An 18,853-nucleotide genomic window follows, 5' to 3' on the forward strand; every position below is an offset into this window, starting at 1 on the left:
GCTGTGACTATAACAGATCGTGTGTTTCATTGAAAAACGCAAGAAAAACTGCTCTCTGAAAGCTAAAAATAATTTCCATAAGTCACTTCCACGAGTTGTTAAAAGAGAACAGAATTTAATATCGACCTGCCTGCAATTCATACAAATTCCACACGATGTCGCCATTGTCGTCATTTTCAATTGAATTAATTGTTGGAAAATCCATCTATCTGGCATCCATTTTCCCAGTCTTCACCCGGATGTTGTTAATGAAGACATTGGCAGCCATTGATTTGCAAGCGAGGACCTATTGAATACACATCGCCCTGTAATCATTTTGATAGATTATAAACGTTTACTAATACCTAAAGTTGGATTACAAAAGGATTTCGAAGTGTTTTGTGAAAGTTTATCGTCGACTTTTTTAATTTTAAAAAATTACGCAGCGTTTAAAAACGATGTTTTTTTCTGAATGACACAGCTTCCATACAAAGCTATTTTGGGTATATATGGACCGATTTAAACAAAAAAAAGACCCAATAGTGATGTTTATGGGGCATATAGGAGTGCCAAGAAAGAAGCTCGTCAAAGGTAATGAATGTTTTATATTTTATTTCTGCGTTTTGGGTAGCGCCGGCTACCGCAAAATCTGTTGTTTACGTGTCGTGCTGGCATTTTGGGGGGTGCATGCTATCAGATAATAGCTTCTCATGCTTTCGCCGAAAAGCATTTTAAAAATCTGACTTGCTGGCTAGGTTCACACCGAGTGTAGCTTTAATTCAATACCCTGCTTGTGAATTTTGATCAAGGTTTGAGTTGTAACGAGTACATTTAGCATTTAGCGTAGCGCATTTGCATTTCCAGGTGCCTACTTGAGACGTCTGCGTCTCAAGTAGGATCAAGAAGTTAAAAGTTTTAGAACACCTACTCATTCAAGGGTATTTCTTTATTTTTACTATTTTCTCCATTGTAGAATAATTGTGAAGACATCACAACTATGAAATAACACATATGGAATCATGTAGTAACCAAAAAAGTGTTAAACAAATCCAAATCTTTTTTAGATTTTAGCTTTTTCAAAGTAGCCACCCTTTGCCTTGATAGCTTTGCACACTCTTGACAGTCTCTCAGCCAGCTTCACCTGGAATGCTTTTCCAGCAGTCTTGAAGGAGTTCCCACATATGCTGAGCACTTGTTGACTGATTTTCCTTCACTCTGCGGTCCAACTAATCCCAAACCATCTCAATTGGGTTGAGGTCGGGTGATTGTGGAGGCCAGGTCATCTGATGTAGCACTCCATCACTCTCCTTCTTGGTCAAATAGCCCTTACACAGCCTGGAGGTGTGTTGGGTCATTGTCCTGTTGAAAAACGAATTATAGTCCCACTAAGCACAAACCAGATGTGATGGCGTATCACTGCAGAATACTGTGGTAGCCATGCTGGTTAAGTGTGCCTTCCAAATAAATCACAGACAGTGTCACCAGCAAAGCACCATCACACCTCCTCTTCCATGCTTCACGGTGGGAACCACACAAGAAGAGATCATCCGTTCACATTCTCTGTGTCTCACAAAGACACTAATGTTGGAACCAAAAATCTCACATTTGGACTCATCAGACTAAACAACATATTTCCACCAGTCTAATGTCCATTTCTCATGTTTCTTGGCCCAAGCAAGTCTCTTCTTATTATTGGTGTCCTTTAGTAGTGGTTTCTTTGCAGTAATTCGACCATGAAGGTCTGATTCACACAGTCTCCTCTGAACAGTTGATGTTGAGATGTGTCTGTTACTTGAACTCTGTGAAGCATTTATTTGAGCTGCAATTTCTGAGGCTGGTAACTCTAATGAACTTATCCTCTGAAACAGAGGTAACTCTGGGTCTTTCTTTCCTGTAGCGGTCCTCATGAGAGCCAGTTTCATCATAGCGCTTCATGGTTTTTTCAAAGTTCTTGAAATGTTCCAGTTTGACTAACGTTCATGTCTTAAAGTAATAATGGACTGGTGTTTTTCTTTGCTTATTTGAGCTGTTCTTGTCATAATATGGACTTGGTCTTTTACCAAATAGGGATATCTTCTGTATACTATCCCTACCTTATCACAACACAACTGATTGACTCAAAGACATTAAGAAGGAAAGAAATTCCACAAATTTACACTGCTGGGGCGGCAGGTAGCCTAGTGGTTAGAGTGTTGGACTAGTAACCGAAAGGTTGCAAGATCAAATCCCGAGCTGACAAGGTCAGCCCCTGAACAAGGTAGTTAACCCACCGTTCCTAGGCTGTCGTTGTAAATAAGAATATGTTCTTAACTGACTTGCCTAAGGAAAAATAAAAAAAACAGGGCACAGCTGTTAATTAACTGAATGGCATTCCAGGTGACTACCTCATGAAGCTGGTTGAGAGAATGCCAAGAGTGTGCAAAGCTGTCATGTAGGCAAAGAATCTAAAATCAAAAATATATTTTGATTTGTTTAACACTTTTTTTGGTTACTACATGATTCCATATGTGTTATTTCATGGTTTTGACGTCTTCACTATTATTCTACAATGTAGAAAATCCTTGAATGAGTAGGCGTGTCCAAACTTTTGACTTGGCCCAAGCATTTTAACGGTCTTTCTCCATTCTGATTGTTTTATAACAAACCAAACTAGATCAAAGATGACAGTAAAGTTGTCCAATTTATGTAACTTTTCATTTATTTAGCAGTGCACCAGAATATCTTTCTAGACGGTATTGTAAATATCCATACCGGTATTTCTTAACGGCATACCTTTTTTGAAATTGTAATTTTTGTTGAACTTTTTTTGTTGTTGCTATGGTCGCAACAAGATCTCATTGTTTTCCTTAGAAATTCTAAGTATTTATGATGATCTATTTTTGACACTGTATTACCACGTGGTCACAGGGTTAATTCCACTTGGTTGCAGGGTTAAAACCGAGTGGTTAAGGTTTTGGCTATGGTTTTTGGGAAGGCTTAAAACAAAATAGTAATAAAAAAAAACTTGCTATTCCATCAAGTGTAATCAAGTATTATCATGGCTTACTAGAGCATTGTGAACTGGGATGGCGCAGTGGTCTGAGCAGCACGGCTCCAAGCATCAGGAGTTCGCTCCCAGTGCTGAGCAATCAATTGTTAGTGTCGAGGGAGGCATATATCGACATTCTCAATACTACGTCTTTTTAATCTGATGACATACCATACCTAATGAATACAACATAGGTTTGGTGACACCTTCGTCTCAAAAACAAATGCTTTTGACTGCTTGGATCTTTTGGAAATTAAGCTTTTCCTCCTGAATATGTCGTTCTGCGAGTAAAATAATGACTAACTTTACCCTCCTAATGGAAAAATAAAAACTGCTATTGGGTAAACTATATTTACTAATGTCTGAAAATTAAAGTTAAACCCCCCCAAACTCCTAAAATATATGTAAGACAAATCATTGTTTTACTTCACCATTATTGTTCATAATTGTCGGTTACATGATTGTATGATTATTGTGCCAGCCCTATGTTCACCTCGACTGAATATCGATCATGTAAATCAAATGTGAATCTGATCAATCGTTTAGTTCAAGTTCATGAAATGAAAACCAAAGATTGAGCTGACTGAATATTAGTCATATCAATTCTATGAAGTGGGATCAATGTTATTGTTGATTACTTACTAAGTCTTCTTCGTGTGTGTGTTTGATGCTAGGGAATGGAATAGAAGACCAATGGCCATCTATCGCTGCCCGGCGGCATTGATTTGCCTGAATGGGCTGGCTGCCCATGCACACGCACACACACACACACACACACAAATGCATGCTCGTGCTTGGCTAAACTTGATAAATGAGGTATTTGTTTTGAGTAATGGCCCGATTATTGCAGTGTAAAAATCAATGTAGTTTCACAGAAACTTTTAAAGCAGGCTTGTTATGTACAATGTTAACATATCCATTTGGACAGCACAGGACAACTCTCATGTATTTACAGTCTCCTGTGTTTGAGGAATATTGAAATGGAAAATGCTTTTTTTATCATGAAAGAGTGTGCTGAGAACATTCTCTTTCAATCTCCCTTTCTCTTTCTCTCACTCTCTTACACGCACGCGCACACACACACTCACACACACACACACACTCACACACACACACACACACACGCACGCGCACACACACACTCACAAGCTGGAGTCTTTGCCACCAAAGTCAACGACAGTTATCTCTGCTTCTGCACAGCAAGCGGTACAGACACAACAAGTCTGGAACCAACATGACCCTGAACAGCTTCTAACCCCAAACCATAAGACTGCTCAATAGTTAGTTAAATAGTTAATCAAATGTCTACTCAGACTTTCTGCATTGACCCCTTTTTTGTGCTAACTTTTTTTTATCATCATATGCTGCTACTGTTTACTATCTGTCACTTTATTCCTAGTTACACCACCGTTCAAAGGTTTGGGGTCACTTAGAAATTTCCTTGTTTTTGAAAGAAAAAAACATTTAGTTCCAACCAGCATAGAAAGAGGAGTGGGAGGCAACAGTGCACAACTGAACAAGAGGACAAGTACATTAGAATGTCTAGTTTGAGAAACAGACATCTCACAAGTCCTCAACTGGCAGCTTCATTAAATAGTACCCCCAAAACACCACTCTCAGCTTCAATAGTGAAGAGACGACTCCGGGATACTGGCCTTCTGGAGTCGCCTCTTCACTGTTGACGTTGAGACTGGTGTTTTTCAGGTACTATTTAATGAAGCTGTCATTTGAGGACTTGTGAGATGTCTGTTTCTCAAACTATACACTCCAATGTACTTGTCCTCTTGCTCAGTTGTGCACAGGGGCCTCCCACTCCTCTTTCTATTCTGGTCAGAGCAGGTTTGCGCTGTTCTGTGAAGGGAGTAGTACACAGCGTTGTACGAGATCTTCAGTTTCTTGGCAGTTTCTCACATGGAATAGCCTTTATTTCTCAGAATGATCAATTAGCCTTTTAAAATGATACACTTGGATTAGCTAACACAACGTGCCATTGGAACACAGGAGTGATCATTGCTGATAATGGGCCTCTGAACGTCTATGTAGATATTCCATTAAAAAAATAAAAATACAATAGTCATTTACAACATTAACAATGTCTACACTGTATTTCTGATCACACATATAGACACACAAAGACACACATGCACACATAGACACACCTTCTCACAATGTGTTAACCCTTTCTCTTGCCTGTGATTCCCTGTCTCAGACATGTTGGCCATAGGAGACCCTAACCAGTCTACTATCCTGGCTGTGTCCATCACTGGAGGCATCGTACTGATCATCTTCCTGGTGGCCTGCTTTGTTGTCAGTGGCAGGTAAGAGTGCTACACACACACTCTCACACACACTGAAATGTACCTTCAGGCAAAATTAGCTAACGTTCAGCGAAGGTCATTTGTAAACCCAGTGGTGTTATATGCAGGCTAGACTAGTGAGTCAAATTAAAGAAGAGAACCAGAGAGAAGAAATGAGATAGGAGGAGGAGAGGAGGAAAGGAGAGAACTCTTCTTGGATGCAGTCCAGACAGTCTGAGTTAGGCTCCAGCTCTCCTGTACCAAAGGAGGAGAGGAGAGAGAGATGACAGGCCAGTGATTTATAATGTCTGTAAATTAATGCTTATCCTATATACGCACTGACTAGATTAAAGAGCTATTTTTCCCCTCGACACACACACATTGACATACCGTACACACACACACTTCTGAGGTCTGTAAAAACATTAGTATTGATTAAGGGTGATTGCCTATCAGGCTGAGTGCCCTATTAATTATTGACTGGGTGAAATCTAGTTAGTGGATACCGTCCTAATCACACACACACACACACACACACACACACACACACACACACACACACAATAACATACAAATACACACATAAAACACGCTCACATACGTAAAAGTTGAAAGGTTGAAGAAGAAAATGGCAAGACAGGCTAGATGGCCGACAGGCAGGGTGTTAATCCTGGTTTACTAAAAGTACACACAGACACACACACATACAGCTAATCAGATTTCACAGGCTGGAAGGCAGGCGAGGTGTTAACTAGGTTTTACAGGGGGGTCGATATACCGCCAACAATTACCTCTCCCTCCAACCCTCTTTTCTGATTGTGACTTGATGGGATGCAGTTAATGTCAGAAAGTGACTGTTCACAGCAGGTTAGGATAACTCATGTATCTGGTTAGGAGAACTCACGTAGCAGGTTAGGAGAATTGACGTAGCTGGTTAGGAGAAGTCACGTAGCTGGTTAGGAGAACTCACGTAGCTGGTTAGGAGTACTCACATAGCAGGTAGCTGGTTAGGAGAATTCACGTAGCAGGTTAGGAGAACTCACGTAGCAGGTAGCAGGTTAGGAGAACTCACGTAGCAGGTAGCTGGTTAGGAGAACTCACGTAGCAGGTTAGGACAACTCGCGTAGCAGGTAGCAGGTTAGGAAGAACTCAAGTAGCAGGTTAGGAGAACTCACGTAGCAGGTAGCTGGTTAGGATAACTCACGTAGCTGTTAGGATAACTCACGTAGCTGTTAGGAGAACTCACGTAGCAGGTTAGGAGAATTTGTGTAGCAGGTTGGCGGGATTGACATAGCAGGTTAGGACAATTAGGTTGAAGATACATTTCACTGCTGCTCTATTTCACTATAAATGTACATTAATATGTTATTAACATATCATATGTGTCATGAAAAATTTGAATATCCTCACTTACCCGCAAATACCAAGCTTTTCTGCGTCTCACCAGTAGAATTAGGCCAGCTACATTTCCTGGTTGTAAGCAAACCACAATATCCAGAGTTCTTGGCGATTTCAGGACGTAGTACCGGCCTGTGTATCCAGTTGATGTGAGAAATATCAAAATGTCTGCATTTGTAGCCAGCACTTTCAGCCAGAGGATTTCGAAACGGAACTGAAGTCTCAACTGATGGGGTTGCCATGTCGTCGAACATCGATTTTCCCCTTCACTTCAAAGATGAAGTCATCCGATCAGCCAACATCAGAGCAGCAGAAAACAAGTCAAGCTGTGGTAACGTAACTAACATTACCTGCTAACTAGCTAGCTGGCGAACTACATTTAGTTATCTACACCAAAATCTAGCTAGCTGGCTTTCATAATACGCTGGCTTGACATTGCAAAGCTTATCAGTGTAATTAGCAAGCTGCTATCTGGTGATGTGATTTGTAACTTTGCAGGGTGACGTTAGCTTCGTTAGGTTACGTTAGCTAACCGTTAGCTAGCTAGCTAACTAACTATTGCAGAGACTAACTATGTGTGACTATGTGTTTTATTTAGAGTCTGATCCCATCAACATCTGTAGAGGCATCAACATCGAGCTCAGCACCAGGAAGTAGTGTAAGTCACTTTCTAAAAGCTTACTAAAATCTACTAAATCTTTCCCTGACTCCATTATGAGCAAATAAATCTACTGGAGCTAGGCATAAACATGGTCTGTGTCTTGTTGTCATAATTTGTGTGTTTACAAGGAGGCTACAACTTCTACTGTAGTTTTCTCTGTATTGTTGAGACTTAGTTGAAAGTTAATGCAAGGCTTGAAGTGTAAATTGCAGAAAAGGAAGTATTAGTAAGGGGGGGTGACTGGTGTCTGTTAGGGGTGGGTATTGTGTGTGAAGGTTAATATGAATGATCTGTCGACATGGGGGGGGGGGGGGGGGGGTGGATATAGGACCTTGTTTGAGTGTGTGTAAATGGGGACATAGTCGTCAATTGTTGGCTAATCACTGACTACTGTGTGTCCAACAGAATAATCATGTTGCTGTTGACGACAACCTGGACACCAGCTTTACTAATGCAGAGCCTGTGGACCCGTTGGTTGAAAGCTTTCAGCCTGGAATAAGCTCAAGCTCAACATAATCTTACTTTGACACAAGCCAGGACAGCTAAAGGTATTTATGAAAGCACAATACCCTCTTGAAAAACACTGTCGCAAGAAATGTGCTCCTCAAACTTTTCACACCCTTACAGTCAGTTCTTTGGTATGAGGGAGAGGGGCTGTTAGTATACTCTTCTAGCCTATTCACTCTACTGTTGGCAGTGCTTGTCTACTCAACAGCACAACTGTAGCTGCTCATACATAACAATACACGACTAGACTGTACATCAGTCAAGAAGACCCCCTGAAACTTTTGACAGATTTTCTAACAGCCCATCTCAATGCCCCATTATTGACTCTGAGTGTAACAGAACACATACCAGTCTACTGTACCCTGTTTTGTTTACATAGTGTGGTTCTATGGTTATTGTATGTTTACACATCCTCACGATCAGTCTTCACGCTTTACACATCCTCACGATCAGTCTTCACGCTTTACACATCCTCACGATCAGTCTTCACGCTTTACACATCCTCACGATCAGTCTTCACGCTTTACACATCCTCACGATCAGTCTTCACGCTTTACACATCCTCATGATCAGCTTCACGCTTTACACATCCTCACGATCAGCTTCACGCTTTACACATCCTCATGATCAGTCTTCACGCTTTACACATCCTCATGATCAGTCTTCACGCTTTACACATCCTCATGATCAGTCTTCACACTTTACACATCCTCATGATCAGTCTTCACGCTTTACACATCCTCATGATCAGTCTTCACGCTTTACACATCCTCATGATCAGTCTTCACGCTTTACACATCCTCACGATCAGCTTCACGTCTCTCTCCTGGAGACTTGCAGTGCAAACAAATCTTCTGCAAGAGGTCGAAGCAGTGGGTGGTGAAAAACGTGTACGAGTGGCTTGTCCACCTAGCTGTGGAGTGCAGAAAGGACCAGACAATTGTCTACAAAGAGCCTGAGTCACAGATCCCCAAACCCAACAGCCCTGCCAACATCGCCAAAGACTGCCAAACCAGCTGCCATTACCCAACGCAAGAAGAGGTTCACCAGCTGAAGAACAATATGTAACCTGCCTGGAATATTCAACCAACACAATACCCATATTCAGTTACACTGATGTTGTGGTATAATATAGAATGCCTAGTATGCTCAAAATTGCATTGTGGTATAGATATTTATAGCTGTTGTAAATATATATATATATATATATACTTCAATGTTTCATCTTTATATTTACTATTTTATATATTGTAGAATAATAATAGTGAAGACATCAAAACTATTAAATAACAAAGTGTTAAAAAAAATCCTAATATATTTTTTAGATTTTAGAATCTTCAAAGTAGCCACCCTTTGCCTTGATGCCAGCTTTGCACACTCTTGGCATTCTCTCAACCAGCATCACCTGGAATGCTTTTCCAACAGTCTTAAAGGAGTTCCCACATATGATGAGAACTTGTTGGCTACTTTTCCTTCACTCTGCGGTCCAACTCATCCCAAACCATCTCAATTGGGTTGAGGTCGGGTGATTGTGGAGGCCAGGTCATCTGATGCAGCACTCTCCTTCTTGGTCAAGTAGCCCTTACACAGCCTGGAGGTGTGTTGGGTCATTGTCCTGTTGAAAAACAAATGATAGTCCCACTAAGTGGGATAGCGTATCACTGCAGAAGGCTGTGGTAGCCATGCTCGTTAAGTGTCCCTTGAATTCTAAATAAATCAACCGATAGTGTCACCGGCAAAGCCTGACCATTCTGCCTACCCTGACCTCGAGCCTGCCATTCTGTACCTCTGGATCTCTGAACTGGTTTTGACCACTTTTGGATTGTTAATAAACATCTTGGACTCTAACCATCTGCCTCCTGTGTCTGCATCTGGTTCTCGCCTTGTGCCCTTATACCTCCTCCTCCGTGCTTCACGGTGGGAACCACACAAATCATATCAAATGTTATTGGTCACATACATATGGTTAGCAGATGTTAATGCGAGTGTAGAGAAATCATAACAAGTAATCTAACAATTCCACAACTACCTAGTACACACAAATCTAAATGGATGGAATAAGAATATGTACATATTAATATATGGATGAGCGATGACCGAGCGGCATAGGCAAGATGGTATAAGATACAGTATAAACATACGTCATGACGTTGCCCTGTTGGGGGAGGTTTATGACCCCATAAATACCTTTCCCCCTTTTCTCTCCACTCTACAGAATGGCCTCTTGGAAAGCCCTTTGATAACATAGAGTATGGTAACATAAAAAGGTTGGGGAAAAGAACAACATTTCTGTAATCCAACCAGTTGAAAGTGTCCGTTGGCACTTAAAGAATATGATGTCAGATCAGTTGGTGTCTGGGACATTATATCTGATGATCGGACAACATAAATTGTACCTTGGAAAGTCTACACGTTATAGTTATCAGATTCACATGGAATTGTTGTGCAATTTAAATGTTTAAATATGAAACTATGTGAAAAGATTCAATGTAATTTTAGCTTCTAAATGAGAGAATTGTTTTCATAAGTAAACTATGCTCACTCAGTGGCCACGTTCAAGTGAACGGACATTGGTTGAGAGGAGAGAAACAAGCCCTTATCTTCTCCAGTGTAAAAGCCCCAGCGTGAGCTGTGGTTGCGAATGGTTGAATATCCATTCTACATAACGAAATGAACATGAGAACAAATTACGTGGAGGTGACAATCACCACGCTGGAAGGATGAATTTCTACTACACCAGCCAGAATACAGCGTGAGCTGATTATGGCAAAATGGTATGAACTTTCAACTCTTTTTCACTAAAGAAGAAGTTATATATAGAAGTCGAGTTATCAGCTACAGCTGTAAACGTACGTGGCCTAGGAGAGGACAGACAATCTCCTGAGAAGACAGGGTATAACGTATCTGCCCTACAACACTACGACCCGACAGATTCTACAAGGGACAAGGGCAATCTCTTCTGGGCAAACCAGTCTTTCATCTTCGACCCATCTATCGAAGCGCAGCTCAGTGCAAATATATAACTTGCATTTTCCTTTTCCGAATGGGTGGTTATTAGAATGCACAAGATTCTGTATTTACGTTAGCATAGCTTTTCAATATCCGATAGAGACCCAATCTCTTTAGTCCCTCAGTTTTCCCACTCTTTCATTCAAACACAACCCTCATTATTTGTGTAACCAGCCGTCATATCGGTTTCCATCTGCTAGGTACTTTTTATTTTATGACATGATTAGTAATCGATGTATGATCCATCCTTTGTATATGTAATTCTGTGTGATTATTTAGTAAATAAATAATTAAGCCAATTTTTGTATTGCAGATTCAACTTGTTAGACAGGGTTCATGAAGATAACCAAGAATTTTATGACATTCAGATGAGACTGAATAAGGTGTCGATTAATAATTGATTGCTAATGATGTAAAAGATCTTCAAGAGTGGATTCGGGAGATAGCCGCTCTATATAAACTAATGCTTCCGTGGTGCCCCAGGTTATTAAATAGTTAACTGTTGCATGGTTTAATTCAATCACATAATCAGTAAAACGTTAGTTTACCTCTCTGGAGTAGGGGGACGCTTGCGTCCCACATGGCCAATAGCCAGGGAAAATGCGGAGCGCCAAATTCAAATACATTTCTATAAAAATCTAACTTTCATTAAATTACACATGCAAGATAGCAAATTAAAGCTACATTCGTTGTGAATCCAGCCAACATGGCAGATTTCAAAAAGGCTTTTTGGCAAAAGCATAAGATACTATTATCTGATGATAGCAAATGAGTAAACAAGTAAACAATGAGAGAGTAGCATATTTCAACTCTGCAGGCGCGACAAAACGCAGAAATAAAATATAAATCATGCCTTACCTTTGTTGGCACTCCTATATGTCCCATAAACATCACAAATGGTCCTTTTGTTTGATTAATTCCGTCGTTATATATCCAAAATGTCCATTTATTTGGCGCGTTTGATCCAGAAAAACACAGCTTCCAACTTACGCAACGTCGCTACAAAATATCTCAAAAGTTACCTGTAAACTTTGCCAAAACATTTCGAACTACTTTTGTAATACGACTTTAGGTATTTCTAAACATATATAATCGATCAAATTGAAGACGGGATGATTTGTGTTCAATACAGGAGCAAAACAAACTGACGCTACTTTTCTGGTTACGCGCCTCTATCAAAAGTACACATGAAGTGACTCTCGTTCTGAGCTATGGTACTTCTTCATTACACAAAAGAAAAACCCCAACCAATTTCTACAAACTGGTGACATCCAGCGGAAGCGGTAGGATCTGCAGGAAAGTCGATTAGAATGCTGTATTCCCAATGAAAACATATTGAAAAGTGACAGTGACCTCAAAAAAAATCAGAATGATTTGTCCTCAGGGTTTCGCCTGCTAAATAAGTTCTGTTATACTCACAGACATGATTCAAACAGTTTTAGAAACGTCAGAGTGTTTTCTATCCAATACTAATAATAATATGCATATATTAGGATCTGGGACAGAGTAGGAGGCAGTTCAGTTTGGGCATGCTATTTATCCAAAAGTGAAAATGCTGCCCCCTACCCTAAACAGGTTAATCAATTTATAAAATAGCATGTCATATAATAGGTCTAGGCGTCCCACTAGCGGGACATCTTCCGGTGTAACTGGAGGGTGCAAAATTCAAATAAATAATCATAAAAATTATGTATATTAAACATTTAGGAATATAAGTGTCTTATATCAGTTGAAAGCTTGAATTCTTGTTAATCTAACTAAACTGTCCGATTTACAGTAGTTATTACAGCGAAAACATGCCATGTGATTGTTTAAGGACGGCGCCCCACATCAAAATAGTTTTCCACCGGCACATGTTTCATAAATTCACAAATAGCGATTAAATATTTACTTACTTTTTAAAAATCTTCCTGTGATTTGTCATTCAAAGGGTCCCAGCTTTAACATGTAGTGTCATTTTGTTAGATAAAATCCTTTATATCCCAAAAAGTCAGTTTAGTTGGCGCCATCGATTTGAGTAATCCACTCACATTCAGAGAAAGGAATCCGAAAATCTACCCCTAAACTTTTTTCAACATGTCAAAAACATTTATATTTACTCCTTAGATACCCTAAAATGTATTCAAACTATAATATTTCTTACAGAAAGAAGTATGTTCAATAAGAAACTGATTTTAGCTTGTGCGTCCTGTCTTCAAACGCTGATATTTCTTAATCGTTTTGGAAGTTACAAGCCTGAAAGTTGAACATAGACTGCTGACACCCTGTGGAAGCCATAGGAATCGCATCATGGGAGCTAATTTCCAGTATGCCCTTATACTTGCCATTGTAAGAGCATGATCTCTCAAACAAACTTTGGATTTTCTCCTACCATATCTATTGTGTTATATCCTCCTTTATTATTTTAACATTTCTACAAACGTCAAAGTGTTTTCTTTCCAATGGTATCAATTGTAAGCATATCCTAGCTTCAGGGCCTGAGCAACAGGCAGTTTACTTTGGGCACGTCATTCAGGCAGAAATTGAGAAAAATATGTTTTTAATCAGTCAGAGACACAACACATATGAGATGAGTAATGTAAGATATGTAAACATTATTAAAGTGGTATTATTTAAAGTTACTAGTGATCCATGCGGATATCATCCACTCACAAAGACACGGCGATTAGAACCAAAAATCTCAAATTTGGAAATATTTTCACCAGTCTAATGTCCATTGCTCGTATTTCTTGGCCCAAGATAGTCTCTTATTATTAGCAGTGTCCTTTAGTGGTTTCTTTGCAGCAAGTTGACCATGAAGACCTGAGTCATGCAGTCTCTTCTGAACAGTTAATGTTGAGATGTGTCTGTTCTTTGAACTCTTGTGAAGCATTTATTTGGGCTGCAATTTCTGAGGCTGGTAACTCTAATGAACTTATCCTCTGCAGCAGAGGTCTTCCTTTACTGTGGCAGGCCTCAAGAAAGCCTATTATCCTGTTTTTAAACAGGACAATGACCCAACACACCTCCAGGCTGTGTAAGGGCTATTTGACCAAGAAGGAGAGTGATGGAGTGCTGCATCAGATGACCTGGCTTCCACAATCACCCGACCTAAACCCAATTGAGATGGTTTGGGATGAGTTCACCGCAGAGTGAAGGAAAAGCAGCCAACAAGTGCTCAGCATATGTGGGAACTCCTTCAAGACTTTTGGAAAAGCATTCCAGATGAAGCTGGTTGAGAGAATGCTAAGAGTGTGCAAAGCTGTCATCAAGGCAAAGGGTGGCTAGTTTGAAAAATCTAAAATATATTTTGATTTGTTTAACACTTTTTTGGTTGCTACATAATTCCATATGTGTTATTTCATAGTTTTGATGTTTTCACTATTATTCTACAATGTAGAAAATAGTAAAAAAAAAGAAAAACCCTTGAATGAGTAGGTGTGTCCAAACTTCTGACTGGTACTGTATGTAGAGTTCAAGTCGGAAGTTTATAAGCACTTAGGTTGGAGTCATTAAAACTCATTTTTCAACCACTCCAAAAATGTCTTGTTAACAAACTATCGTCTTGGCAAGTCGGTTAGAACATCTACTTTGTGCTTGACACAACACATTTTTCCAACAATTGTTTACACACAGATTATTTAATTTATAATTCACTGTATCACAATTCCAATTGGTCAGAAGTTTACACTCACTAAGTTGACTGTGCCTTAAAACAGTTGGAAAATTCAAGGGAATGATGTCATGGCTTTAGAAGCTTCTGATAGGCTAATTGACATCATTTGAGTCAATTGGAGGTGTACCTGTGGCTGTATTTCAAGGCCCTACCTTCAAACTCAGTGCCTCTTTGCTTAACATTATGGGAAAATCAAAAGAAATCAGTCAAGACCTCAGAATTTTTTTTTTGTCTGGTTCATCCTTGGGAGCTATTTCTGAATGCCTGAAGGTACCACGTTCATCTGTACAAACAATAGTATGCAACAATAAACACCATGGAACCACGCAGCCGTCATACCGCTCAGGAATGAGACGCATTCTGTCTCCTAGAGATGAACGTACTTTGGTGCGAAAAGTGCAAATCAATCCCAGAACAACGGCAAAGGACCTTGTGAAGATGCTGGAGGAAACAGGTACAAAAGTATCTATATCCACAGTAAAACGAGTCCTATATCGACATAACCTGAAAGGCCGCTCAGCAAGGAAGAAGCCACTGCTCCAAAACCGCCATAAAAAAGCCAGACTACGGTTTGCAAATGTAAATGGGGCCAAAGATCGAACTTTTTGTTGAAATGTCCTCTGGTCTGATGAAACAAAAGTAGAACTGTTTGGCCATAATGACTATCGTTATGTTTGGAGGAAAAAGGGGGAAGCTTGCAAGCCAAAGAACACCGTACCAACTGTGAAGCATGGGGGTGGCAGCATCATGGTGTGGGGGTGCTTTGCTGCAGGAGGGACTGGTGCACTTCACAAAATAGATGGCATCATGAGGGAGGAAAATTATGTGGATATATTGAAGCAACATCTCAAGACATCAGTCAGGATGTTTAAGATTGGTCGCAAATGGGTCTTCCATATGGACAATGACCCCAAGCATACTTCCAAAGTTGTGGCAAAATGGTTTAAGGACAACAAAGTCAAGGTATTGGAGTGGCCATCACAAAGCCCTGACCTCAATCCCATAGAAAATTTGTGGGCAGAACTGAAAAAGTGTGAGCGAGCAAGGAAGACTAGAAACCTCACTCAGGTACACCAGCTAGGTCAGGAGGAATGGGACAAAATTCACCCAATTTATTATGGGAAGATTGTCGAAGGCTACCCAAAAGCGTTTGACCCAAATTAATTTAAAGGCAATGCTACCAAATACTAATTGAGTGTATCTAAACTTCTGACCCACTGGGAACGTGATGAAAGAAATTAAAGCTGAATTAAATCCTTCTCTCTACTATTATTCTGACATTTCACATTCTTAAAATAAAGTGGTGATCCTGACTGACCTAAGACAGGGAATTTTTACTAGGACTAAATGTCAGGAATTGTGAAAAACTGAGTTTGCTTAGGTGTATGTAAACTTCTGACTTCAACTGTATACAGAATATATAATGGAGTTTAATATAATATATTTTCAAAGTGTACTGACAAGTTACTCAATTATTCCTGCTGCATCCGATACCAATAAGGTGTTTACTTAATTTCCGGCGTTAATTCATTTTGATTTTCTTTAAATGTGTTGGGATAAACTAGCTTCACTCTTACTGCTAAAACAAATAATGCAGGAACTTTGTGTATCATTTAAACGCTAATTTGTTGGCAAGTAGCATGTTTCAATAAAACAGTAGATTAGTCTATCAATAAAGCTAATAAGTAGACATGGATTGTATTCAAGATGAAGTTTATTTGCTCTGGAGACTGAGGTGAGTTTACACAGCAGTAAGCAGTAACAGTTATGGCATTGTATGACATATATACAGAAGAAAAAAGAATATGCAACTTACGCTTATAATAACTGCTACAGTTCTACAAAAGGAATAACTGCATATGATGTGTTTTGGTGGTGCAGTGAGATGTTCGGAGTAACTTTGATACAAGGGGAGATTGTTGTTATGGGAGCTTTCACATCTCCCCTTGAGAGTAATCAACTTTTTTGTGTCCAAGCAGTATTTAATGTGTGAGAGAGTCAAAAATGCTATTACACATTCATGGGTAGTCATTGTGTACTGTCTGTATTCCTACTGTAACAGCATGGTGTAGAATGAGACATGTCACAGACACACGTTCGCTACCTAGCTAGCTATATCACACAAGTATAGTAACTCCAAGACTAATATGAGTCATAAACCCAAAGTCATTCCTTTACTCTACACCATTATCATCACAACATTTCTTCCGTTTTGCTCATAATGAGAGACATTGAGGCTAGCTAGGCTAGTTAGCTTGCTAGCTATAACGTTATACTACAGTACATTTTAGGTGTATTAAATACACAGCTAGCTAGCTAACTAAACTTGGTTTTAGCTTGCCTTGTAATGGTACTATCAAGCCTTGATATGGCCAAATCGATCACCAAATTGTATTGTACTGAACAACACTGCCTCGTGTAAAAAGAGAGCTTTTATTGCTAGCTAGCTACAGATAGCAAAACAACTTACTTGTTTGTAATTTGCCCTGAGTCCTGGTCCAGCCCAGATGGTCTAGGCTGCTGCCGCTGCTTGCTAGTCTCACAGTTATTTCTGTCACTGTTTCAACTGCTCTTCAGTGTATTCTGGCTCAAATGAATAGGGCTGTATGTTCCTATGTAAAAGAACATAAAAAAAATGTTTCATCGTCCAGCTCTTCTTGGAATGAGGAATCATCAGAAGCTGCCATTGTAGCTAATTAATTATCTTGGATAGACAGTGCACGGTAACATAACTTCCATGTACCTGTAAACTAGTACTGCCCCCCATTTTGAAAAGCTTGCTTAAGAGGGTAGGAATAAGGAAGTAGGGCTCCCGTCAAACTGTAGTCTTTACAAAGCCAGGGGAAATGAGTCAACCTAGCTATCCTTCAATGTCCTGGCAGATAGTCCAATGGTTCTATTTGAACAAGGACAACCATATCTACTTGCTGCTAGTGGGATCGTGCAATCGGCGAAACACAAAGGCCACAATAATTGCTAAAAAACATGACTCCAATAATGTTTTTATCAGACATCAGACTCAATCAACCATGACGGCATTGGTTGAACTCTTCCGGTGCAAATGTTAAAAAATACAGCTATAGTCCATAATTATGTCAAGAAACACCTCATCACTCATAAATATGTAGTGAGACTGGCAGAACACCCCAAATAGTGTCTAGCACTGCAGTTTCCCTTACAATTTAGGAAAGGGGTTAGGGTTAGCTAAAATGCTCCCTGATGCCACTCAAACATCCAACTTTTGATGTCACTTTGACATGAGCTTCATCCCTCCTAGCCATGAACCTCTTCTCTCTCCTCCCACTCTTTCCTTCCTTTCATTCTGCCATGGCTTGGATAGGGGGATGGAGGCAGGGCTGGGGGTTGATTAGTGCTTTCTAATAGAGAACCTCGAAACAGGATTGTGTGTGTGTGTTTGACTGCAGATTGAATGAGATCAAAGACAGCACTTGAGAGACAAGAAGGGAAAGGAGAAATAGAGATGTCCAGAATACAGAGACAACAGGGAGGAGAGAGAGGGTAAAGGAGGGAGAAGAGAGAAATAGAGTGAAAAAAGAAGCTGAGAAAGAACAGGGAGGAGAGAGAGGATGATGGAGGGAGAAGAGAGAAGTAGAGTGAGAAAGAAGATATGAGAGTATATGGGACCATTGGGGATAATATGAATTTTTCTAGTGAGAGAGGGCAAGAAACATTGAATGAAGGAAGGAGGGAGGGAGGGAGGGAGGGAGGGAGATTGCACTGGAAGGTGCAATAGGGGTGGTGTATTGAAAACCGGCAGGCTGGTTTTTGAAGAATCATACAGAATCTGAAATCAGCAGTGATAGCCAATCATAATGCATCTCTCTCTCTCTCTCTTTCTCTCAGCTTCTTCTCTCTCTCCCTCTCGCTCTCTTTCATTTTCATTTTTCTATACCATCTTCGCTCTGCCTATATCAATCTTTATTCCTCTCCCTACCCCAGTGTCTATTCAACATTTCCATGCTTATCTCATTATTCTTTCCCTCTATTTTCTTCCTCTTTCTTTGTGTTATCTTTTCAGTATATCCTCCTTTTCTTCTCTATTTCTCACTGCTCTACAGCTTTCATTACAGCAAAACGGAGTGACACTGATTCATCCTAGCATCGGAGAGAAAGAGGGAGAGAGAGAAACATGGAGAGAGAGACACACTAATGTACACACACACACTAACTTACACATTCACGCATGCATGCATGCACGCACACACACACTAACACACACACACCATACGCCCTACTCCCCCTCGGTCTGTGTTGGCAGGGAAGCGGGTGATATCTTAGTAATATGGCTCGTAAAAACT

General features: G+C 40.0%; 1 protein-coding gene across 1 annotated transcript in view; it reads left to right on the forward strand.

The window, feature by feature from the left end:
- The window catches only part of LOC139386629 (ephrin type-A receptor 3-like), a 183,350-nt gene that overhangs the window by 107,207 nt on the left and 57,290 nt on the right, over window positions 1-18,853 (forward strand). The window contains exon 10 of the mRNA XM_071132367.1: window positions 5,217-5,325. Coding sequence (XP_070988468.1) covers window positions 5,217-5,325 — 109 coding nt within the window. The remainder of the gene's footprint in view (window positions 1-5,216; window positions 5,326-18,853) is intronic.

Source organism: Oncorhynchus clarkii, chromosome 28 (assembly GCF_045791955.1).
Source record: "Oncorhynchus clarkii lewisi isolate Uvic-CL-2024 chromosome 28, UVic_Ocla_1.0, whole genome shotgun sequence".
In the NCBI taxonomy this organism is placed as follows: Eukaryota; Metazoa; Chordata; class Actinopteri; order Salmoniformes; family Salmonidae; genus Oncorhynchus; species Oncorhynchus clarkii.